The sequence below is a fragment of the Jatropha curcas genome, chromosome 4, assembly GCF_041381405.1.
Source record: "Jatropha curcas cultivar XTBG-Jc1 chromosome 4, XTBG_Jcur_1.0, whole genome shotgun sequence".
Taxonomy (NCBI): domain Eukaryota; kingdom Viridiplantae; phylum Streptophyta; class Magnoliopsida; order Malpighiales; family Euphorbiaceae; genus Jatropha; species Jatropha curcas.
In genome coordinates, this window is record NC_143154.1 from 31100036 (window position 1) to 31124861 (window position 24826).

The 24826-nt window shown below is 33.7% G+C and overlaps 5 protein-coding genes across 5 annotated transcripts; 2 read left to right on the forward strand and 3 right to left on the reverse strand.

Annotated features, from left to right (window-relative positions):
* Positions 1–76: 76 nt before the first annotated feature.
* On the reverse strand, positions 77–3645 carry LOC105645760 (mitogen-activated protein kinase homolog MMK2). The gene is made up of 6 exons (XM_012231442.3): positions 3250–3645; positions 2253–2382; positions 2035–2172; positions 1508–1840; positions 727–910; positions 77–613 (listed from the first exon to the last, which is right to left on the reverse strand). The coding sequence occupies exons 1-6, from the start codon at positions 3438–3440 to the stop codon at positions 438–440; spliced, it is 1152 nt and encodes a 383-aa protein (XP_012086832.1). The 5' UTR covers positions 3441–3645; the 3' UTR covers positions 77–437.
* Positions 3646–5256: 1611 nt separating this feature from the next.
* On the forward strand, positions 5257–8126 carry LOC105645758 (heat shock protein 83). The gene is made up of 4 exons (XM_012231441.4): positions 5257–5508; positions 5686–5827; positions 5925–6205; positions 6366–8126. Exons 1-4 carry the CDS (start codon positions 5365–5367, stop codon positions 7917–7919), a joined length of 2121 nt encoding a protein of 706 aa, XP_012086831.1. The 5' UTR covers positions 5257–5364; the 3' UTR covers positions 7920–8126.
* Positions 8127–8351: 225 nt separating this feature from the next.
* Positions 8352–10578, reverse strand: RPS10B (RNA binding Plectin/S10 domain-containing protein). The gene is made up of 5 exons (XM_012231440.4): positions 10447–10578; positions 10259–10307; positions 9335–9614; positions 9109–9241; positions 8352–8635 (listed from the first exon to the last, which is right to left on the reverse strand). The coding sequence occupies exons 1-5, from the start codon at positions 10447–10449 to the stop codon at positions 8558–8560; spliced, it is 543 nt and encodes a 180-aa protein (XP_012086830.1). The 5' UTR covers positions 10450–10578; the 3' UTR covers positions 8352–8557.
* Positions 10579–12069: 1491 nt separating this feature from the next.
* On the reverse strand, positions 12070–14361 carry ATMYB103 (myb domain protein 103). The gene is made up of 3 exons (XM_089720052.1): positions 14123–14361; positions 13884–14013; positions 12070–13193 (listed from the first exon to the last, which is right to left on the reverse strand). The coding sequence occupies exons 1-3, from the start codon at positions 14253–14255 to the stop codon at positions 12497–12499; spliced, it is 960 nt and encodes a 319-aa protein (XP_089576178.1). The 5' UTR covers positions 14256–14361; the 3' UTR covers positions 12070–12496.
* Positions 14362–22710: 8349 nt separating this feature from the next.
* On the forward strand, positions 22711–24455 carry LOC149497228 (protein ROH1A). Its single transcript, XM_089720878.1, has one exon. The coding sequence runs from the start codon at positions 22921–22923 to the stop codon at positions 24085–24087; it is 1167 nt and encodes a 388-aa protein (XP_089577004.1). The 5' UTR covers positions 22711–22920; the 3' UTR covers positions 24088–24455.
* The last annotated feature ends 371 nt before the right edge of the window (positions 24456–24826 follow it).

Below are 24826 nucleotides of genomic sequence, written 5' to 3' on the forward strand. Positions count from 1 at the left end.
CCAAAAATATAAAATTAGCAGCTATATACTAAGAATGCATTATCTATACAACAAAATAGAAGTGGACAAACAGCTCTTCACAATAAGATGATTTTATTTGAAAAATATGGAAAATATAAATCAGATCCATAAGCAAATACAACATGCATGCTGAATCTTTTCTTTGCTTCTAGCCCTAAAGCTCCCAACTGATAGTACTTACAGAAGATCCGCATTAATTTTAATAATGCACTTCATGCATTAATATAAAATATAAGCATCCAAATCCCTTGAAGAAGTTGCTTGTCAGTGTCTTAATCATTGGGTGCTTCCACTCTCAGGGTCTAGTAACGGGAAGTTTATGTACTCTCAGAAATGTTGATGTACAATATATATTATATTCAAGGGAAAGACACTATCCAATTTCCCAATGCATTTCTCCAGCACATTCATTTCTCCTAATAAGTTGGAGGATCTGGATTGAACTTCACTGATTCCCTCCAGATGAGTTCCTTGATGTGCTCTTCAGTGCATGATGGGTGCTCAAAATCAAATTGAAAAGGCCTTGGGCAGATAGGCTCGTCATTGATATCATGAAAAGCTGACAAGTATGGGTGACAAAGTGCCTCATCAACTGCCAAAACACAAGTATAAATACTCAATGGTGGAGCAGAAACAAAAGGGACTTGGAGTTTAAGCCGGTATGTAGAAGTGATGCACTTGAAAATTTGAACAGCTTCTTCATACCTGTAATGCGCTTGTTAGGATCAAAAACAAGCATTTTTTCCAGCAGATCGGCAGCCCCTGGAGACACATTAGGAAACCTAACTGAGAAATTCTGCTTTCTGTACTGTGGGAGCTGTCTAACATATCTTCGAGCATTATCACTTCGGAGAAACCCAAGGCTAGCGTCATCAGGTGAACCTATTAACTTTTAGACAAAAAAAAAAAAAAAAGAAAAAGAAAGCAAGTATGATTTTACTGATAACTTAATGAAAAAAGTAAGAAATTGTATGAGATTGATCCATAAAAATAAATAAAAGACATTATGTTTTCTTCTATTGAAATAAAATGTAGTAGTACCAATAATCTAATGTTCGCTCGACAACTCGTGCGACGTGTAATAATTCAAGCATTTCCCCGCTTTATACAAATTAACAGGTTGAAAGGACGCTAGAAACACTGGGAGTCTGCGAACCATCTAAGCACCAGATAATATTGCTCTTTTTATGTCTAAATTGGCGCACCTAAAACTGATCATTGGTCTAAATAAAAGAGTAAACATCAAATTACTAGCAGAGTGTTCCCCTAGAGCAGCAAAATGGTAGCTAAATGCGACCGCTACCTTTGGAACTTTGGATAAATGTAAAACAATATCGCTTACCAGATGTTATCAACGGGAGAAAGGCAACTAAGAGAACAACAAACTTCTTGTTTTCTTGGGGTGCAGGATGGGGGGACCCAACAAACCAGGTTGGCCATTTTGACTTATTAAAAGCTAATTAAATATTTGTTCTAAAATTCATACCTCTGTAATAAGCCTTAGCTGATGAACATAATCTTTCCCAGGAAACATAGGTTCTCTGGTCATAATTTCGCCAAGGATGCAACCAACAGACCAAATATCAATCGCTGCAGTGTACTCTGAACAATTAAGGAGCAACTCTGGTGCCCGATACCAACGAGTGACGACATACTCAGTCATGAAATCTGTTTCAGATGTTGTCCTTGCCAAACCAAAATCTCCAATTTTGAGATCACAATTTGAATTAAGAAGCAAGTTGCTGGGCTTAAGATCACGATGCAGTACATTGGCTGAATGCACATATTTCAATCCTCGTAGCAACTGGTACAATAAGTACTGCAAAAATTTCATTGAGAATCTATCAGTTCCAAATACACTTTCAAACTCCATCATGTATAGGAGTTATCATGATGTATTAACTCCTAAAGTTTAGATGGTCAGGATGAAACAACAAGAAATAAGCTAATGTGCGTGTTCAGCAGAGAAAATTACGTGTCAGAAAAACCAATATGATATTATATGTGCCAAACCTGATAATGATCATCAGTCAGTGATTGATCAGAACGAATAATGTGATGAAGATCAGTGTCCATCAATTCATAAACAATGTACACATCATTGAAAGCATCTTTTTTTGGTGGCCGTATAATGTCCCTAATAGCTATAACCTGTGAATAGGGAAAGAAGAGATATATAAGCAAATATGTAATTAAAAAATTTGATGTCAAAGGTAAAAACCGAAACTCACGTTTTCATGATCCATATGACGAAGAAGCTTAATCTCTCTCAATGTTCTTTTTGCATCTACTCTGTTGTCAAAAGCATTTCCAATCTTCTTAATGGCAACTTCCTCCCGGGTCTCTGAATTCACAGCAGCACTGAAAAGAAAAGGAATTAGATATTACCGCCCTTTCCACCATATAATTAATGGTATAACCAATGGACAGAAAGAAATCTTTTAATGGGATTCCAAAGTGGTCAGAGCATCCGTAGAAAGTTTCTCAATCTTATCTGTCCTTCAAGGTACATAATGATTGTGAAAATGGAGAGGAAGCCATAGATACCAAAGTTCCATATTCCTAATAGAAAAAATATTCCATACACAAAATCTGACGAATTTGTCAAAGATAACTATAAAGCGACAACACTCATCAGTATGCATAAACAGATAGGAAGTTGCAGCACAACGTAAATATGGGGATTATCAATTTTTATTTCATCCTAAAAATACAACACAGAAACACATCTAAAAGAAATACAATGAAAAGCTCCTTCCAATCCTTTAGGTATCAAAAAGGTTTTGACTAATTTATGTCCAATTTTTAGGCAATATTTGCCTTCCAATGCTTGATAGGATGTACAAGTCCTGCTGAGGCACCATTAGTTATACTATCCGAGAAATCAAACAACATGGTCAACAAGGCAAGGTCCATTAACATAGAAGCAAAAACTGAGAGAGATACATATTGAGAGTTTTACGAAGTTCTGAAAAAGACTATAAGAGTAACTAGCTGTTCCAATCACGTTATATTCAAATTCGGCAGTTCAAACAGATAATAAAGGCTCCTTTAGCCATAAATTCACCACCAAAATAATCCATCAAAATTACATATTCAAATATACTTTAAAAACACACTTCTCATATAAGGAAAGTAGCAAACAGCACTAATCAAAAGATCATAATATAGGTTCAAGCATATCAAGCAACCAAACTAAATCAAAATCAGAAAAAAGAAAGAAATTACCAGACAATGCCATAAGCGCCACGGCCGATGGGGCGAATTGGAGGAACGTACTTGCTAGAGACCTCGAACAAGTTACCGTACACATTGTATTGAACATAGCGACCGCCATGAGTTGAAACTCCTTTTATTTTACTGCCATGACCAGCCTCTGTTGTTGAACCAGAGCTCGACTCTTTAGTACTTGCAGCCATGCTTTCTCTGCAACTTCCTTTCTTTTCCTTCCTGAACGTGGAAGGATTGGATTTTTTCCTTCCTCGTGGATAGATTTGGGAAGGAGAGAGGGTGAAAACCGTGAGCTAAACGCAAATGCCTAACTTCGCTTGATTAAAAACCAGACTGAAAGAGCTTCCCCTTCTTTTTTTTCTCTCTGAACTTATGAATATATCCGTGAAATAAAGACGACTTTTCTACAGTTCGAAAATTTTAAAGAGGCGCTTTTGATTTGGTACAGCAAACTCCTCGTTCAACTCTTTTGTGAGCCAATCACAGCTCGCCAGAAAGTGGATACAATCTTATTATTACTATTATTATTTTTCTTGCCTAATTGTGATTAATAGTAAAAAATCAATTACTTGAATGTTTCTGCTATTATTGACCGGTTCACACATATATGACCCAAAGCATTAATCACTTTGACTAAGCTCCAACCTTTTAATTCAAAGTTGTTTAATTTGCGATTGTGATATTAAATTAATAATATCCAAAGCAAGTTTTTAAGTTTTAACAACCAAATAGAATTATATTAACTAAAAAAAAGTTAAAAATTTAATTAACTAATCAATCTATTTCAATCATATTGATTCTTGACAAAGTCTTATCCTAATGGCTAAAGTAGAGGTACTCTTTACTACAAACATAGGTTGAATTCTTGTCCTACCACCATTTATAATGTAATATTGTTAATGTAATTTACAATGTTTGTAATCTATATAAGCGTTCGAATGTATAGAGTAATTTCCAATAAAAATAAATAAATAAATAAATAGCAGCAGTATGTAGATGATCTGTAGATGTAGAGGAACAAATCCAGCATTGAAGTGCTTTAACGATATGGTGGTTGAATGGTCACGGGATATTTGCAAACTTTCTCCATCATCTCATGTCTAAATGCTTCGAGAAGCCTCTAAATTTCCAGCTTCTTTTTAGCCTGGTAGGTTAGCTTGATAGCAATCTGCTTCGTCTTCCTATATATGGTCACCAAATTACTTAAAAGAAAATGAGAGAATATTATATATTGAATTATATAAGCTACTAATACAGAACCCAAATCCTTTGAAGTTTAAAACCCGAATTATAAAATGGTAAGATTTGTACTTACTGGGCTCCATAAGACAGGGACCTAAAACCAACGATTTTGAGGGCATGGGAAAGCCCAAAGTGATTGAAAAGAATACCGAACATTTCATGTCCGTTTCTGGGCTGGGCTTCAAAAGGTTTGTCTTTTGATGCTGTTCCCGCGTAAAACAACCGCCATGTCGTATAATATACAATTTCTCCTTTAGTTTTATGGCATAATGTAAACGACAGCTCAAATTCAAACAATTGTGGAATTTTACATTTTGAATAATGTAAGCTACAGTTCAATATAATAAGCGCAAGAACTCCTTTAAATTTTTACGAGACATAATGGCCTTTACTTTACGCTACGCCCTTATCTCGCTCCAAAGTGATTTGCCGTTCAAAAAATTTCCCAAGAAAAAACGACCTTCAAACAATACAGAAACGGCAAATCCTTTTTATATTTAATCAAGAGTAAAATGACAAAACTGTTTCGCACACCCCTCTTCATATTTACGTCGCACGGTCCAAATAGAACAGGCAATTATGGGGCAAAATAGGAAATAACAAAAGTGGAAAATGACAGATTAATCTAGAAACCCGCGAAAACCGATTCCAAAACCTTCCAGTGTCTCCATCTCTTTCTACCACCTGCTTGCTGGCATAAGAAGAACCCACCAGAACCCTCTTTGTCTTTCTTTCAGTGTATATATATAAGCACCGCTTCGTGTCGTTTCTCTTTGTAATCATAAACGGAAGTAGTCGAAAAGCCAAAATCACATTTAAGTCTCTGTTTTCGAATTGTTTTGGTGTAACATTTGAGCTTGTTGGAACAAAATGGCGGATGTGCAGATGAGAGAGACTGAGACCGAGACCTTTGCTTTTCAGGCGGAGATTAACCAGCTTCTTAGTCTTATTATCAATACTTTTTATAGCAACAAAGAGATCTTCCTTCGTGAGCTCATCAGCAACTCCTCTGATGTAAGTCATTAACTAATAAAAGTTCCTCCTTTCTTCTTAAATATATTTTTGGATTTTAAATTTGATTGTTTTATTAATATTCCAAACGGAATTTTGTTTTTAGAGCAATAATGTTTTGATTTCTTTGATGAAATGTTAGGATTTTCAATCTGAACCAATTGAATTTGATTGTTGTAGGCGCTGGACAAGATTAGATTTGAAAGCTTGACAGACAAGAGCAAGCTTGATTCTCAACCGGAGCTCTTCATAAGGATTGTGCCTGATAAGGTTAACAAGACCCTTTCCGTTATTGATAGTGGCATTGGCATGACTAAAGGAGGTAAATGAGTGACTCCATAAAGTCAGTTCTGAATATTAGTTTTCTAATCCTGTTTTGAGCATGCGGGTTTGATTGAACCTATAAATTCTGGTGTTAGATTTGGTAAACAACCTGGGTACAATTGCAAGGTCTGGTACCAAGGAATTCATGGAGGCATTGCAGGCCGGGGCTGATGTGAGCATGATTGGGCAATTTGGTGTTGGGTTCTACTCAGCTTATCTTGTTGCAGAGAAGGTGGTGGTCACTACAAAGCACAATGACGATGATCAGTATGTTTGGGAGTCTCAAGCTGGAGGGTCTTTCACCGTCAGGAAGGACGTTGATGGAGAACCATTAGGTAGAGGAACCAAAATCACTCTCTACCTCAAAGATGACCAGGTAAGAAAAATTCAAAATTATATGAATTTGTTTGACATTTTAGCTCTTAGGTTCTGAAATTTGAATTAAATTCACAATCCCACAATTTTTTTCATATAACAATAATGTTTAGTAGCTTTAAAAAATTGACTTAATTAACTTGCAATTGATGTTGGTGCAGTTGGAGTATTTAGAGGAGAGGAGATTGAAGGACCTAGTGAGAAAGCACTCTGAATTTATCAGCTACCCTATCTATCTTTGGACTGAGAAGACAGTTGAAAAAGAGGTCAGTGATGATGAGGAGGAAGAAACCAAGAAGGAAGAGGAAGGTGATGTGGAGGAGGTTGAAGAGGACAAAGAAAAGGATTCTAAGAAGAAAAAGAAGGTTAAGGAGGTTACCCATGAATGGGAACTTATCAACAAACAAAAACCCATTTGGCTACGCAAGCCAGAGGAAGTCACCAAGGAAGAGTATGCCTCATTCTACAAGAGTCTCACTAATGATTGGGAAGATCCTCTTGCTTGGAAGCACTTCTCTGTTGAAGGGCAACTAGAGTTTAAGGCTCTGCTATTTGTTCCTAAAAGAGCCCCATTCGATCTTTTCGATACAAGAAAGAAATTGAACAATATAAAGCTTTATGTGAGGAGGGTGTTTATCATGGACAACTGTGAAGAGCTCATTCCTGAATATTTAGGATTTGTCAAGGGCGTTGTTGACTCTGATGACTTACCGCTCAATATTTCTCGTGAAATGCTGCAACAAAACAAGATTTTGAAAGTGATCAGGAAGAATTTGGTGAAGAAATGTATTGAGATGTTCAATGAAATAGCAGAGAACAAGGAAGACTATAACAAATTTTATGAAGCATTCTCTAAAAATCTCAAGTTGGGTATTCATGAAGATAGTCAAAACAGGGCCAAGCTTGCAGACTTACTTAGGTATCACTCCACAAAAAGCGGTGATGAGATGACCAGCTTGAAGGACTATGTAACAAGAATGAAAGAGGGACAGCAACACATATACTACATAACTGGTGAGAGCAAGAAAGCTGTCGAGAACTCTCCGTTCCTTGAAAAGCTAAAGAAGAAAGGCTATGAAGTTCTATACATGGTTGATGCCATTGATGAGTATGCTGTGACACAGTTGAAGGAATATGATGGAAAGAAGTTAGTGTCTGCAACTAAGGAAGGGCTACAGCTTGAAGAACCAGAGGAAGAGAAGAAGAAGAAGGAAGAAAAGAAAAAGTCGTTTGAGAACTTGTGCAAGACAATTAAGGAAGTTCTTGGAGATAGGGTGGAGAAGGTGGTGGTGTCTGATAGAATTGTGGATTCTCCTTGTTGTTTGGTTACAGGAGAATATGGATGGACTGCTAATATGGAAAGAATAATGAAAGCTCAGGCTTTAAGAGATAACAGTATGAGTGCTTACATGTCCAGCAAGAAAATCATGGAAATTAATCCAGACAATCCTATAATGGATGAGCTGAGAAAGAGGGCTGAGGCTGATAAGAATGACAAATCAGTTAAGGACTTGGTGCTACTGCTATTTGAGACGGCACTTTTGACTTCTGGTTTCAGTCTTGATGATCCAAACACATTTGCAGCAAGAATTCACAGGATGCTCAAGTTGGGTCTGGGCATTGATGAGGATGAGAGTGGTGAACAGGAGGACATAGACATGCCAGCTTTGGAGGAAGGAGGAAATGAGGAGAGCAAGATGGAGGAAGTTGACTAAATAAGTGCAATAACGGTCGATGTATCTAATAATGTCTTTGTTTTCTATTTACTTTAGAAATTATAATGGTGTGAATTTTCTCCAGAGTACTGGTTTCAGTTCTTTCACCCCCTATTTCTTCTGTTCTGAGTTGTAGGCAACTCTGCCACTTTTTATGTATGATAGTGATAAAATGATAATAACTGCTTAAAAAACTGTTGCCTTTTAGTCTGGTTTTGTGTGTTGAACCTTGACATTAAGTAGCCCTTAAATTATAGTCATGTTAAGTTTGATTTAAGTTTGACTTATCTTCGCTTTACCAACGCGATGAAGGTCAAAAAGTAAGACGGAGTGCGTAAAGAATATTGCAGCGCAAGAAGTTTCCAAACTCGAGAAGAGTATTGGATCATAGTAGCAGTAACATACATAAAGATGCAAACGCACAAAGTAGAGTAAACCCAAAAAGAAAACGCTAAAACTGGAGTCTTAGCGTTCAAAATTCGTTCAATTAATTGAAAGCAGAGAAAATTTGGAAATGAAGATCCCGAAACAACAATCTCTCGTACTAACCTATATCTATCAGGCAATACTAAACTCTTAAAATGCAGCAAAACATATTGAACACTGTTTGGAATTGTAGCGGCCAAAACCGATATCAATCAAGAAAGATTCGAGCTGGCAGGCCCTGCACCAAAGCCACCAGCACCACGGCCAAAGCCAGGCCTTCCACCACTACCCTGCATTTTTGAAACAATAAAATGTAAGGGAAAAAGGATAGCTATGCATTTTTATTGGCAGAAAACAATTCCTATTCTCACGCTGTCAAAGTAAACAGCCAGCTTAAAATCAAGCATAATATGCAATACGAATAACAGCCTGACAAACTTGGTAATTGCGCATCTAAAACTTGTGGAAAAACATGCAGCACCAAAAGCAAAAATTAACACAGAAAATCCTATTATGTTTATCGAATTTAGGGCAAGTGTACAAAAGATGGAAAAGTTTGACACAGCAATCCAAAATCACCAACACCCGACAGTAGTTATTCTCAAACATGGCAACTAGCAAATTATACAGGTAATGCATGGAACAAGGAACAGTGAAATACACTACCAATAAGAAATAAAAGAACAAATCTTCTTTAACCAAAAAATGTAGGAAAATATTGTCAAAAAGTAGAAAGAGGGAAAAGACCGTCGTATGAAATTACCCCGTAGGTAGGTCTGTAATCAGCAGGGGCTCCACCCTTGTCACCAAACTCACCACCAGGTCCACGTGGACCTCCACGGTATCCATCTCGATCACCACCAAATCTCCTCTCTCCATCAAAACGTGAAGGACCACTGAAAGTTAACAGAGTAAAGCAAAACTATTCATGCAAAAGAAAAAAAAAGAATTAAATTCATGACCACAAAAAGGAGGGAAGACAAAAATACCGTGGGCGATCTCCTGGTGGGCCTCCCATGGGCCTACCAAGGGGTTTGCTTTGTTTCTTCAATGTAGCTGGAACAATTTCAGATGGCAAATTGAGGTAAGTTCGCAGAAACTCAATACCATCATTAGTGAGGTACCAGTAGTAGTGCATCCATGCAAATGTCTCGCGGACATACTCCTTTGACTTGAAGCTCTGCATCAGTTTAATAACCTGTAGATTCGGCACATCAATTTGTGGGTGCTTTGCAAGGTTGAAGTCCTTCTTTGCATAGCATACTCCCTCTGAAAAATCACACACACAAAACAACATAACCAAATATTGCCATCAACACAAGTACACAACAGCATCAAATCATACGAAAAGATGGTGTATAAAACCAAGTTTCATTTGCTTTGGAGAAGGAACTCGCCTCATGGGATACACAAGGACTCAGAAAACTATGATGACAATTTTTTAGTATTTTGAATAACTTGAAATCAGGTAGAGAAGACATTGACAATTGAAGTAGTATTTTGAAGGTTATAATTAATTTCCACCTAGTATAAGATTATCATTGTTTTTTGTTTGTTACTTCAAAAACCACATCATATAAAAATATTGAAAAATATTGAGACGTGAGGTTATATTTTCTATTCCAGTTTTCCATTAACTGAAGCAAAAATACAATACAGCTAGACCTTCAAATTACAGTAAGCAGAACATGCAAATTCAGCAATATTCAAATTCATAAACAGAAGCAAACCGATACAAAGTTGGTTCACAAACACTCCAATAGGCAAACAAACATAAATACGATTCAAGTCTGAAAATGAGTCCTTAAATGCAAAGGAAGCTCGAAATTTCCATCTAGACTACAATGCCAATTCTTAAATATAAAAAATGTGTGTACATGTACATGTATATATAAAAGTCTAGATAATAATACCTTGGAAGAGGTACTTAGAGATCTCGCGGCGGTTCTTCTCCGGAATGATCTGAAAACACATACCAGCAATTAAGGTCAAATAAAGCGTGAATGAATCGACTCTTAACTTTCTAATTGCTTCAAGTCCTATTATTCAAGATTTCCAGAAATCAAACAGGAAAAGATAGAGAGTAGCATAAGGTAGATACCATGGTTGCCGGTGGCGATGAGCAGGAAGTGCGATATGAGGCCGCAACGAGTGTTATTCAGTGAGGCGTAGTACTTCCTTCTCTCGTGGCAGAGGAAACCCTAACTTATTCTATATGTTTATTTATAAGCTTTTCGGGCTCTATCTGGGCTTTCCTCTTGGGCCCTTACTTCTAATTTAACCTTTCCTTTTGGGCTTTCTATATGCACATTTCACTTTCACTTTCCAAAGCCAAGGAAATTTTAATTCTCTCTTGTATATAAATAAAAATTTAATTAAATAATTTTTCAGTATGCCATTCTAAAAAATTGCATCTTAATCAATAAAATAAAACTAAGTTTAAATTCCAATAGATTGAATATCTAAAACGAAATTTGAAAAAATTAATTATATATCAAGCTAGACAAATCAATTATCATATCATAATTGCATATAAAATTCTTAATTTTTCTCTAATTAAATTTATTATATTAAATAAAGACTTATCTATATGTTATTGTGTTATGTTGGCTGCTTGAAAAAGGGGTAAAGCAGCAGGCTATCTTGCACAAAAGAGACATTACATAAAATAAAAATATTGATAGGATAGAAAGATTTGACTCTTAATTTCTTTCAAAACAACATTTAATTAAATTCGAAAATAACAAAATTATGAACAAGAAGAGTCATGATGCCTGAAAAACAAAAGGCAATCAAATAATATTAAAATGGAAGCTAATTAAATGATAGTATATTTTGAATTAAAAGATGATAAGTCTAAGCATATGGGACCTTCAATTGCCATTATTTATTATATATCATTACAAATTTTTCTTGTTATAATTATTTTTACTGTTATTAGATGTTGCAATTTGTACGTGATTAACTACAATTTGGGAAAAAATGATTATTATGAAAAGACATTAAACTAATTAAATGACCTCACAAACTATAAATTAAAATTTCTAGAAGTTATCATTTGAAATTTTGGCACACACACACGAGACATCATTAGCTTCCTTAAGTAACCTCAAATGCATCATAATATACGAGTCGTGTTTGAAAAATTTTTGCCTCCTTAATCTAATGTAATTTTCTTTCCAAGGCTTTATAGCATGTTACATTTACCTAAAGATGTTTGATTAATCAACTGAATATGTATTTAATTATTAATAAATTGAATTAGGGTTTCCATTTTTTTCATGCATGTATAATCACCAATATCGTTCTCAAGAGTATGTTAGTCATGATTAATAATCAATAAAATTAATTAATTTTTTATTAGTTACCTGCAAGAAACTGGTTTATATAATTCATGACATGGTCTATATATTTCCAATTGTTAAATTGGCCAGAAGAAAAAAAAAATCGATACACGAAAAATTCTACCATCCCATTTTGCAAAATTACAATTTTGCTTGTTTGACATTTTTTTTTTTTTTTTTTTTTTTTGGAATTTGGGACTGGCTAGGAGTTGAACAACACATTTTTCTTCCCTTTACTCTTCTCATCCCTCTTTAATTATGTCATAAGTAAGATATTCATGGGAAACCACTGGCTTGTTATTGAAAATTAAGGCTTATAAATTGGGAAATTAACAAAAAAAAAAAAAACAAAACAAAACAAAAACAAGAAGAAGAAGAGGAAATTAAACCATCAACACGTATATTCACCACTATCAGCAACCATAAAAGAAGGCTTGAAAGGTTAATTAAGATCACAATCACTAATTATAACATCAAACTCTCTGCTTGTCGTCAAATTGCCTTTTATTATTTCCTCTTCTATTTCCAAACACCAAGAAAAACACTTGCATGGATTATCATATGTATATAATTGAATTTCCTCACATTTTCACAATCTCACCACTGGGAAGTTAATAAAAAAAGGGGAGTAAAAATGGAAGAACAAAAAAAGTAAGTTACAAACTGTCTCCAAAAGCCTGAACCATTTTTTTTTTTTTTTGTTTTTTGTTTTTTGGAAACCTCTATAGCCAAAATGAGAAAAGAAAAATTAAGATCAATCTTGCACCATCATAAATATATATATATATATATATATATATTATAGAGTCAAAGAGATGAAGGGAAAGAGGATAGTGTAGCTCCCATACTTGATGAAGTTGGTGCAATTTCTTCTCCACCAATTGATCCTTCAACATTATCCCAAAATAGAAAATTTGAACACTGTTGTGATTCAACCCATTCATTTAGTTCTTGCCTTTGTAAGCAACCCAAAGCAATTTCTCCTTCATCCTCCATACTACAAGATTGCATTTCTATTGGCACCATACTCTCCATATTGTCAACTAATGGTGGCAAGTAATTAGTATCCATTCCAATACTAAATGTTGCTTGTGGATTGAGGGATTGGATTTGATGGTGGTGGTGGTGATGGTGGTTTGAATTCCATGCTTCTGTATTTAAATTTGCTGGTTCATGGAAAATTTCCCCTCTCACATGTTCTGAAATTCCATCAAGTGGAGTAGCTGTAGTATTCGTAGTAGCAGTGGTGTCGAACATAAAGAAAGGAGCTGGAGATGAAAATAGGGTTTCTTGAACTTGATGATGTCTTGTTGTCAAATCTTGATGAACTAAATCGAGTTGGTTTGAGCCATAATTTATAAGTGAATGATCAGAACTAGTTGTCGAGGTTGATGGGTTTTGAGGTGCAGAAGGCTTTCGTATCTTCTTTTTAATCCATGAATTCCAGTAGTTCTTGATCTCATTATCAGTTCTTCCAGGCAAGTGGCTTGCTATATGAGCCCATCTACAATTCCATGTCCATAGATCATAATATGAAGGGGGACACATAAAGCAAGTTAAGTAATTAATTAGCTAGTTGAAATGTCTAATTAGGTTAGAGAAGAAGTCATTTAGATGTGAAAATTTTAAAAAAACAATTTAATTCACGAGGAAAATGATGGGTTTGATCACGCTTATGAAGACATATATTTTCCATTTGAAAATGTGTCTTATAACCTCTGATTTTGCCTGCTTAACGTCCGGTAGTATTCAGTTGACAGATGCTTAAAATAAGGAATTATTTCAACAATGGGGGATTGCTTGATTGTGAATATTTTAAAGAAAATGAAGGGACTGATCATTAAAATATGCCTATCTTATATTCAAAGCTTGCTTTAAAAAATTACGTAGAAATCAACTTATTTCACTCTATATGGTCTGGTAGCAAGCAAACAATAAGAAAGTCCCCAAATTGAATCACAAGCTACATATGATTCTTTAAAAATTTTTCCCATTTCATGGGAAAATAGAAATAAAGAGACAAGAAAATGAAGAACCCTAGAGAGATAGAAGTAGTATAATTATGAAGATAACCATATATATGCATAGGCGTTCAGACCCCAGAGAACAAATTTGGGTTAATATAGATCAACTTATTAAGTTAAAATATTAAATGCAGTTTAATTGTATATGTAATATAATTAAGAAATTAAACCTGTTTCCAACAACTCCATGGAGGCTAATAATCAACTTCTCTTCCTCTGGAGTAAACCTTCCTCTTCTAATATCAGGCCTCAAATAATTAATCCATCTCAAACGACAGCTCTTCCCACATCTTTGAAGCCCTAAAAAAGAATCAAAACCCATCATGAAAGTTTCAAATTTAATGTTTTTAATTAAAATTCAAAAAAAAAAAAAAAAGGATTAAAAGAGAGACAGAGAAAGGAAATTAACCAGCTTTCTCAGGCACTTCACTCCAACAGCCATAACCATGAGTAGTAATATATCTAATAAGCTTTTCATCTTCTTCAGGTGACCAAAGGCCTCTCTTAACCTTCTGTTGATTGCAGCAAGAATGGTGACCCATAATTAATAAAAAAAAAAAATCTCTCTTTCTTGTTTCTCTTTGGGTTCTTGTTAAGCATGAAAAAACGAGTATTAGCTAGCTAGCTCTGGCTAGGCAAGAAACTATTGATCTTTCTCAATTTAAAAGTAGCACAAGTACAAAGTAGCCGACATTGAAACGGGACTCTGGGGTCCATTTTAGGGGACCCAGATTTTCATCTAACCCTAAAACGATGTTTCATCGGCTATTATTATAATCATTCATTTTGATCATTCCCAAGAATGTTATGCTAGCTACTATGTTCTACGTAGAGTTGTATTACGTAAACACTTTGTTTTTGTTTTTGTTTTTTTTTTTTTTTTTTTTTTTTTTTTTTTTCACGTACCCTAAAAAATGGTTTTGCCGGTTGTTTCACACATTTTTTTCCTACTCTCTTTCTCTGTCTGAATTAAGTAATACAATCTTTCTTTCTTGCACTGTCCCATCAGCTAATACTAAATTCCAATTATATGGTGACACATACAATTATTAATATATATATACACACATTTTGAAGAAAATGACTGAGAGAATTTACATGATGAGAAATTGTAACGTTTTCTTTTGTTTTTTTTTTTTTTTTTTTTGTCTATTTTTTTGGATTTTATTTTATTTATTGTTGTTTTTTGCAGTGTGAAAGCAGAAAACGATGCTTACTGCAAGTCTGCAAATGGGGATCAGATCTGCGGTAAAACCTATGGAGTGTGAAAATTCTGAGGTTACATTCATGGCAGTAATTTGCAAACTAAATTTAAAATTCTTTTTTCTTTTTTTTAAATTGATAATTTGTAATTTATTTTTACCTATCTATAATTTTTAGCAGGATGTAATGCTAACTCAATAGGTTGGGGACAGTTGTGGCTGATACCAAAAAAAAAAAAAAAAGTTAATATTGATGATTACTAGCAAGAAGTTTATTAAAGTTTACTATCTTGGTCAAATTCTCACACTAAACTATTAGATTATAGTTCTTTGTTCAAATATTTAAATAATAAGTGAAAAATACAGTACCCGTTATTAAATTTATATAAATTAATGATCGAATTAGATTACAATTCTTTGTTTAAATATTTAAATAATAAGTGAAAAATACAGTATCTATTATTAAATTTATATAAATTAATGATCAAATATTTATCTCGTAATATACAGGTGATTAAGTATTCAAATTTTTGAAACCTATACATACATATATACACTCCATTCAAACAAAAGATAAATCAAAAGAGAAGAAAATATAGCTTACGATAAGAAGTCTCTTGATTTCTTTTTCCTAGCTATTAGTTTCAAATATGACTCCGGTAAGTGACATCATACTTGCAATTTTTTAGATGCAAAATCTCTATGTAGATTTTTTTTTAAACATCCAGTGTCCGAAGTCTGTTGGCCCAATTAATTCGAATTTACACTGACAGTCCCACAAAGGAGGTAAAGCACTCCCTCTTGATTTATTTAGTTTTTTTTTTTAACGGTTGATTTGCTTGCTGATCATCTCAATTAACTTTTTTCCCTAAAAGAAAAAAGTGCTTTATCCTATTGAATTGATGGAAATTGATGCTAATCCTTTTCACTTAATTTGATACTTGATTAGGGTATTAGGATTCTCTTAAGGTGAATTTAAGAGTTAAAAAGGTATTAATTATTAGGATTATTACTTTCAACCCTTATTTTTACGTTTAGGCTTTTGCTAAAAGCCTAAGAACCGTTTATGATCAAGAATTTTAATCTTGATATGTTATTAAAAGAAGGAATGATTATAACCACAAACTTCTTAATTAGTTAGGGGACATGTAGAGACCTCATGATAATGAAATCACTTAATATTGGTTTTTCTTAATAGTTACTTATAATATATTCTCAACGACTATTCAAGAAAAGACTTCGTTTCTAATATTTGTAATTAATTTTCAGCAATAAATTAGTGACGGTTGCACCACGTAACCCATGAAATCAAATCATATATACTCGGATGAAAACAGCATATTTCAGTTTATTTAAAAAATAATATCATTAACAACGGGTTGAATAAGCAGAAATAAATTACATCATCAAGCAAATTTAAAGGTTTTGCGTTTGAAATCTGGAATTATCACTATTATGAAAATTTTATTTGAATATCAACCCATGTATTAAGAAGATTTTTTCTCAACATGACTTCCAATTTAAGCATGGAGACATATGTGTAAACTTTTTTTTTTTTTTTTTTTTTACAAATATGAAAGGAGAGGCAAAAAAAAAAAAAAAAAAAAAGACAGTGAGAAGGACTCGTGTTTAAAATCTATACAGTGGGTCTAATAATACACTTCTAATCAGTTTGACTTAATTTTGTCTTTGCTTAATTAACAAGAAATTATACTCTTTCTGTAGAAATAACGTCTATACGTAGCATGGTTAACATCATCAAATCCAATTGGTTGTTGCTCTACAACAACTCCTCGATGAGACCCACATAATATCGGACGTGGCATAGGTCTTTATATTTCTTACAAATTAATCATAGTTTTTGTCCAATTCTATATATAATTAATTTGTGTCGCTTGCTAATATGAGCAGGTTAAATTCTGGAACTGTATATATGTAGTATACAGTGATTCTTGTTAGACCTAAGTGAAAAGGCCTTATTAAATATGCTAAAATGAGTTTAGGCCCCATGATCGAAAGCATGTTGGCACTCATAAATTCACCTTTTTTAACTACTAAAACATCATCAAAATAGTAATTTATGAAATGTGAAAGTGATTTTATTCTTTGATTATGTTTACGGTATTGTACCTACTCGAAGTAGAAATCCAATATAGTATGCAAGAAATACTAACTACTTAGAACACATTAATTAATGTTTAAAAATATATACACAAACTTATCAACATGGTTGTTATGAGTGAAAATTACTCGAGTTCCACGAGTGTTTAATTCTTTTGAACGGAGAAAATCTTTGTTGTAAGTGCTTTTCTCTTAAAATTTAACGCAGCGCGAGCATAATTAACTCTAGCCTAATGGGCTAGGAGTACTAACGGGATTGATCTAAGTGAAAATGATTTAAGTAATTCTTTAAACAAGAGGTCAAGTGTTTGATCATTGTGAATTGAGAAAATCCCTGCTAGAGAAAATGACTTAAGTAATTCTTTAAACAAGAGGTCAAGTGTTTGATCATTGTAAATTAAGAAAATCCCTATTGGGAGTGTTTCCCCTTATAAATCTGACAGGACATGAGCAGGATTAGACCTAGAGAAAAAAAAAAACTTATACACAAACTTGCTATGGAAACAAAGGTCTTTATCTTAGTGATACAAACATGCTCTTGAATCAGTTAGAACATATAAAAAAGAATTAGGTACAATAATTTTATATGCTATTGATATGTTGTTTTAAACGTTTTTATACGTAGAAATAAATAAAGAAAACCCATATATATATAATAAGAGAGATTGAAAAAGAGGGATTTAGGGTTCTGTTGATTGATGTAAATGATCTACCATACTGATGTGGAAAATGAGAAGTGACTTTTGCTTGGATGGATCGCAAGCTAAAACTTTGAAAGTAATATACAAATCGTTTTTAAAAAAAGACATTTAGAGAGGATATTGAAAAGGGGAAATGATTATACTTAGCTTTAAGGAGGAGCAATGGAGTGGCAATCCATCGGGGCCACCACCAATTGGGATTTTTATTAAGTAGAGATTAGTGAGAAAATATATGGGACTTTGCCTTTAAAAGCATGGTTGGTTAAGTTATTAATCATCGATGGGATATTTCTACCTTATAAGCTCTTTGCTTAATTAAAATTGGACCCTATGCCCCACAATGAATCTTCGCATGGACCCTTTTAATTATTTTTTTTCCCTCTTTTTCTTCTTCTTTATTATTTAATTACTCTTATTTAATTAAGTATCCCTTCAAATGGGCCTCGTTCCCCTGCAATGGAGGTGTAGCTTCAAGTCTTTCTTTGTCTGCAGCCCCCACACCAACATTACCCTACTAGAAATGGCAAATTTTGGTGATGCAAAGTAACAAGTCCAGATGGGACCAATTTGTAATTAAGACTTTAATTTAGTTTATTTAGCATTTTTTTATTAAATATGATTTGTGTTTTCCGACATTCACTAAGCTATTTTATAACTTACATTATTGCTTACAAGTCCAACAAATTCAGTTGCAACTTGCAAGCTTATCCAAAAACAATCAGAATATTCATTGAAATATTTTTTTTAGTATCTTGAACTAATATAAAAATGACAAAATCATAAATTCATTATTTAGGTACTATATAGTTTTAATTAATAAATTTTTATGAGTTATTTGGAACTCAGCTCGATAAAAATTTATTTATTTAGACTTATGAATTATTCATTTAAACTTGTAAATCAATTTGTATGTAACTTATTAGTTACTCTCTCCATTCTTAAATTTTTATCACGTTTGACAAAATACTATATTTCTAAATACTTGTCACATTTATAGATTTAATAAATAATAAACAATTATTATCATTTCTATATGGCTAATAACGATCGAATGATTTTCACTTAAATAATAAATTAAGAGTAATCTAATTAATTTACTCGATAATTTATTATAACTTACATAAATTGAATAGTTTTTTTAAGAGATATGAAATATTTAAATATGACAAATATTTAGAAACGGAATAAGTATTAAATTAGCAGAGTTGAGGCATTATATATTATCAACATTCCTATCATAAACACTTCAAGTTGTTGAGCAATATTGGTGGCTATTTACACGTACTATTACTAGAATGTACGTGAATATGAACCTAAGGGGGCAAACATGTCTTTCAATCCATAGGTTATTAGTATTGAGTATTGACAGACAATGATATCCTTAAAAGAACCTTAGTCACATAATCCATATAGGCCCATACAGGAATGTTTAGCTAGATAAAATCAATCAATCCAAGGTGGCTAAAATTGGGCTGTGATAACCTTTGCTTTTTCTTTTTTCTTTTTTCTTTTTTTCTTTTCTACCATGGCAATTATTGAATTTCCCATTATCAAACTTGCTAGACGTTGAAATGTTTGACTATTTAATTGAGTTGGGCTGAAATGTATAATGGGTACCCAATTGGAAATTCTCCCATTGTTTATATATATAGTAATATAACAAAATCTAGCCCACACGATTTGATTGCTCTGAGACCTAAATGGTTAAAGAGTTTAGGCAAACAATTAAAGAGCCTACAATCCAGCCCAGATGGTGGTGGCCAGCGATTATCGCTATCGAACGCTGATTAGCGACAATGATCAACACTAATGATCAATGGGTTTATTAGTACAATCCTTTTTTTTTTTCTCTCCTCTAGAAAAGATGGTTTTCTTTAAATGACCTAATTTCTCTTTTAATGAAAAAAAAAATTCTCTATTATTAAATTTTCATGAACGAAATATTAAAAAATAAGGGGATTCAAGTTCAACTTGGTGGAAAATTCTCATGCCATTACATGAATTACCAATGCTTAATTACTCCCCTCTCCCCTTTCATGTACATAAAGAAAAAGAAATATTAAAAATCAGAAAAATAATTTTTAAAAATAATATTTTTTCCTTTTGACATTTTTACGAAGTAAATAAACAAAGTCGAATTTGGCTTTATTTAATCAGGGAAAATAAAATAATTATTAATAAGAGAAATTCTTTACGTATTCCGAGGTGTATAAGACCATTCATATATCAACATAATGAATTTGATATTTAAATAAAATGCGAAATGAAACAAAATTTAATGAGAGCAAATATGCGGATCCAACATGCAACTTCTGCTATGTTGACTCTGGACTTTGAACACACATTGGTTTTCCTCTCTTCATTGTCAACTTGTAATGTGATTTGTCCTATCCAAAGCTGCTGATGCCCAACGATCACTCATAGCTAGTATCTAAGAATAATTAAATTATTAACTTAATTAATTAAGGTTAGTTGCTAGTGATGGTTTTTTACGATAAAAACAAAAACACTATATTAAGCTTGATCTACTCATTTTGACACGATTGATAACAAATTAAGATTATAAACTAAGAATTTTAGGGATGAAAAAGACAAAACGACCAGTGAAGACCGTAGGTGAGTCACTCAAGATGTAGGGTTTAGGACTAGAAAATGGATACTCTCCTTAAACGCGTTTAACCAATTTTTAATCAGTTGGGCATGTGATAACATTTCTCAATTATTTATTAATTCAATAATAATAATAACTATGAAATAGTTGATAGACCGATGTATTTATTATTTAAATCCAAACAAAAGACACGATATTAAATCACTGAATAATTATCTCGAATTATTAAATGAAAATTTCTAACTATTGATCTATATTTTAAATAAGATATATAATGCTTTCAATAAATTATAATATTTATAGATGCATCTCGAATACACAGAAGCAAACTAGTGTGATGAAAAACTGGTCATAGTGTGCATAGTCATAATTTTATTTTGTTGTGTAAATAATTCCAAGGTAGATGTTATACTAACTAGATCCACTAGGTGGGTCTCTAACATGTAATAATAATAATTGCACATATATAGGAATCATCTTTAACATGTTGTAAGTAATCACCTTTAACTGTAATTAACGATAACAACGGAAAATTAACTATAAAATAGTAATAAAAAAAATCCAAAGATGAAAGATTCCAACGGCCCATCACCTTTTTCCTATAACTAAAGTGGCTTTAAATTTCAACCGTCGAATATCACACAGCGGTCGGTTACGTTGTCAATGTACGTACATATACAGAACAGACAAATAATTGTGCATGTCAGAGGTCCTTCTCTTTCTCTTTTTCTAGTCTTTGTCACTGCCATTTTTCTACTGTTTGATTTCTGTTTTCTTGCCACAATTTACGCTAATGGTGGTGTGTAAGAGCCATGAGAAAGAAAAGAAGAAAGCCAGTGCTTTGCTCTTCTCGTGCCTCTTTTTTTAATTTTTGGTGTTTTAACCACTGGAAGCTAATAGGCCGGCTTGCTAGATTCCCTCTTCAATTTTCTAGCAGTAGTTGCCAAGTGGGGGCTCTGTTTCAGGCTAACATGAAGTCTTGATGGTAATGTAAGAAGCTTATTGACTTTTAGCCATTTGCATAAATCTTTTTTTTTTTTCTAAAAATTCTCTCCTTTGCTTGCCAAAATGGAGAAAGACATACATATATTCATGTCCATCTATACATTAAAATAAATTAATTATAAAGAGTGTTTTGATTCAAACCAGATTATTTTTTATTATTCATTAAAAAAATAAAAATATTATTATTTAAAAAAGTTTTTTCATGAAAGGATTTAAAATTAAAATATTTCACTTCTCACTTTAAAAAGAAAATCAATTAAAACATATTTAATTAACTTATATTATTTAACTATTGGAACTCATTTTTTTAGTTTTTATAGTCAATATTCATTCATATCTATTTTGGACTCACCGTTTAATATTTTCAAATAATTAATTGTATTGATGACACTTTATGCAACAATTCATTGCATTAGTGGTCTTTCATTTTTATATTAAATAAAATTCTATATAATAATTTTTATTAAATCATGAAAGAAGTGACCAATTCAAATTAAATTTTAACAGTAATATTATAATATATATATATTTGAAAGGATCATTGAATTTTTTGTAATTTGAATAAACAAAAAATTGATTCATGGTAAAATGAAAGTGAAACCGTATAAAATATCCATGACCCTCTAGAGATGTCATCTTCATACAATATTGAACATTAAACCCTACAAATCCCATCAAATCCCAAATTGGAACCTACATGGGTGGACCTAAACCTTAATCTTAACCAGGTCAATGTGGCCCATATTACTCCATACTCTTTTTTTTTTTTTTGGATGAACATATTACTTGATTTATACTCTCAAAACAGTGAATGGGACTCGTGGGAAATTCAGATCATCAGTCCTAGATATAGTAGGGTCCGCAAAGATATGATCAAAAGGAGAATATCTATTAGGTAAAGAGGATGAGGTGGACGGCCCGCAATGAGGATGGATTGGAAGTGAGTAAAGAGATCGTGAGGTCGCGTAGTAGGGAATCGGAGAGAAGCTTGTGTGGCTAGCTACGACCCAGTCAAAGAAGGCTTTTTTTACATTTTCTTTTAGTTTTTGCTTTTATTATTGTTATTATTATTATTATTAATATTGTTTTACTAATAATCATTTATTTCTTTTGGCTCTGACATTTCGACCAGACTATCTACCTGGCTCGTAAAGACGCGTCCACTCTCTACTGTCTGACTCAGCAACTCAAATGCTAAAATTCCGCAACTAGGCCGATTGTTTCTACAGTATTACACAAATGGAAATCGCTAGATTTTAGGCACACGTCTTATGAACAAAATCTCGTAAAATTAGAATATATTGTGGACAAAATAGGAATTAAATTACGTGAACCTTGCCCAGTCAGCGTCTACAACAAGGTAAAGAAACGATCTCTTCTCCTACAAGCCATAAAGCCATATTTTCGCTCGTACATATGCAGCTTCTGCCAAAACCGTCTCTCTATCTTAGACCGCTTCTTTTCTGACTTTCCCGTTTTCTTCTCCGATTTTCTCTGTTTCTTGTCTCTACTTTTCTTCTTATCACCAATTTTCTTCTTATCATTTCTTGCGTAATAAAAAAAAAAAATGCGTGCGACAGACTACCAGTCCTCGTTTCTCGGCCGTATCAGTATCCGCCGGAACCAGGTGATCTCCATGGACGTCAATCATGAGCAAGAATTAGTGGACATCGAACTGTTTCGAAAGCACGTAGCTGATAGTTTTGCCGATTTGCTCTCTCCGCCTGAGGATGTTGCTTCCGGTGAACGTCTACTGTCAATTTCCTGGCTAAGGAAACTGGTGAATGTGTTCTTATGTTGTGAGTCTGAGTTCAAGGCTGTTCTTATCATGAGTCGTGATCCATCTCTAATCAGCAAACCGCCGTTGGATCGGTTGATTCCTGAGCTCCTCGAACGGTCTGTCAAAGCGCTTGATATTTGTAATTCAGTCTCCAGTGGAATTGATTCTGTTCGTCAGTTTCAGAAATTCGCTGAAATTGCTGTCTCTGCTTTTGAGCAGAAGCCACTAGGTGATGGGCAAGTGAAGCGAGCGAGAAAGGCCTTGAGTTCAATGCTAACTTCGATGACTTCTGATGATAAAGAGAGTGGCAATTGTAAGGGAACGGAGAGAGCATGGTCTTTCGGGAGAAGAGGAAATACTGCCAAGGAGAGAGCCAATTTCCGGTCTCTTTCAATGATTGTGTCTAAAAATTGGTCTGCTTCAAAACAGATTCAGGCCATGTGTTCTAATCTTGTGGCGCCGAGAGGTGGAGAACTGACCGGACTGGCTTTGCTCGTGTATATAATGAGTTCTGTTATGGTGTTTGTTATGTGGGCTTTAGTGGCCGCGGTGCCGTGTCAAGATAGGAGTGGATTAGCAACAAATTGTCAAATTCCAAAGCATTTGGTGTGGGCTCAGAGCATGATTGGACTCCAAGAGAGGATAGGAGAGGAGTGGAAGAAAAAGGAGAGAAAAGGGTCAGCTGGTTTACTAGAGGAGATGCAGAAGATGGAGAAGTTGGGGCTGAGTTTAATAGAATTTACTGATGGGTTTCAGTTTCCCGGGAAGACAGAGAAGATGGAGGAGGTAGCCACACAGGTGGCGGAACTGGCGGAGATTTGCCGGAGAATGGAAGAAGGGTTGGTGCCTTTACAGATGCAAATTAGAGAGATTTTTCATAGGATTGTGAGGAGCAGAACAGAGGTTCTTGATTTTTTAGACCATGCCGGCAAAGTTTCCCAACCTACAATATAATATGGGTGCACAAATTTTGCAATTTTCCAAATTTTGTGCAAAATAGTAGTATTAATCCTTGAAACTTGGAAGTTTTTTAGGTAATTTATGATCCCTGGTTCAAATTGTTCGTGGGTGTATGAACTTGTACATTTTGAACCTAAAATGTGGATTTATACAGGGTTTGCTTTTTCTTTTACCTTTTCTGTTCAATAGACATTTGTTTTAACCACCAGGTTTTTGAGGGAAAGGAAGCATTGCCATTACTAGATGTGAAATACTGGTCATCTTGTTTTTCCCATGACTTTGTTGAAGAGAAATGTAAATACCTAATTAAGGTTCTTTTGTTCAACATATTTCATAAAAGATTTGATTTTTAGTTGCGAACATATGTTGAGTTCAATTCTGTTAGCATAAAAGTCCACCTCGGTTAAAGCTTCTTGAAAAATGATTTGAGTAATGCATCAGCATTTCTCTCTGAGGATATGCTTTGATCATTCTTATGGATTTGTGTAGTTAAAGCTTTTTCTAATATGGGAGAGGGAGAAAAAGAATTGAATAAATTCCTTCAAATGTCGATTTGTTTTAAATCCAGTGATTTGGGTACTTTGAATAGAAATCTTCTTCGTTAAGTGTTTCACCTTCAAATTTTGATACAAATTGTGGCAGTTCTTTTTAAGAGAGACTTAGAAAAAAAAAAAACATAGATAGCAATGGATAGGGATCCCGCTTCCAGACTTGAGGCGCTTTCGCATCTTCT

Coding starts and splice junctions, on each gene's coding strand:
- ATMYB103 (XM_089720052.1), bottom strand. CDS start 14,255: ATGGGTCACCATTCTTGCTGCAATCAACAGAAGGTTAAGAGAGGCCTT. Junction 14,014..14,122: donor TGAAGTGCCTGAGAAAGCTG/GTTAATTTCCTT, acceptor ATTCTTTTTTAG/GGCTTCAAAGATGTGGGAAG. Junction 13,194..13,883: donor CATGGAGTTGTTGGAAACAG/GTTTAATTTCTT, acceptor ATGGAATTGTAG/ATGGGCTCATATAGCAAGCC.
- LOC105645760 (XM_012231442.3), bottom strand. CDS start 3,440: ATGGCTGCAAGTACTAAAGAGTCGAGCTCTGGTTCAACAACAGAGGCT. Junction 2,383..3,249: donor GGCGCTTATGGCATTGTCTG/GTAATTTCTTTC, acceptor TTTTCTTTTCAG/TGCTGCTGTGAATTCAGAGA. Junction 2,173..2,252: donor GTCATATGGATCATGAAAAC/GTGAGTTTCGGT, acceptor CCCTATTCACAG/GTTATAGCTATTAGGGACAT.
- LOC105645758 (XM_012231441.4), top strand. CDS start 5,365: ATGGCGGATGTGCAGATGAGAGAGACTGAGACCGAGACCTTTGCTTTT. Junction 5,828..5,924: donor CATTGGCATGACTAAAGGAG/GTAAATGAGTGA, acceptor TTCTGGTGTTAG/ATTTGGTAAACAACCTGGGT. Junction 6,206..6,365: donor TCTACCTCAAAGATGACCAG/GTAAGAAAAATT, acceptor ATGTTGGTGCAG/TTGGAGTATTTAGAGGAGAG.
- RPS10B (XM_012231440.4), bottom strand. Junction 9,615..10,258: donor CTCTAAGTACCTCTTCCAAG/GTATTATTATCT, acceptor GTGATTTTTCAG/AGGGAGTATGCTATGCAAAG. Junction 8,636..9,108: donor ATTACAGACCTACCTACGGG/GTAATTTCATAC, acceptor TCAAAAATGCAG/GGTAGTGGTGGAAGGCCTGG.
- LOC149497228 (XM_089720878.1), top strand. CDS start 22,921: ATGCGTGCGACAGACTACCAGTCCTCGTTTCTCGGCCGTATCAGTATC.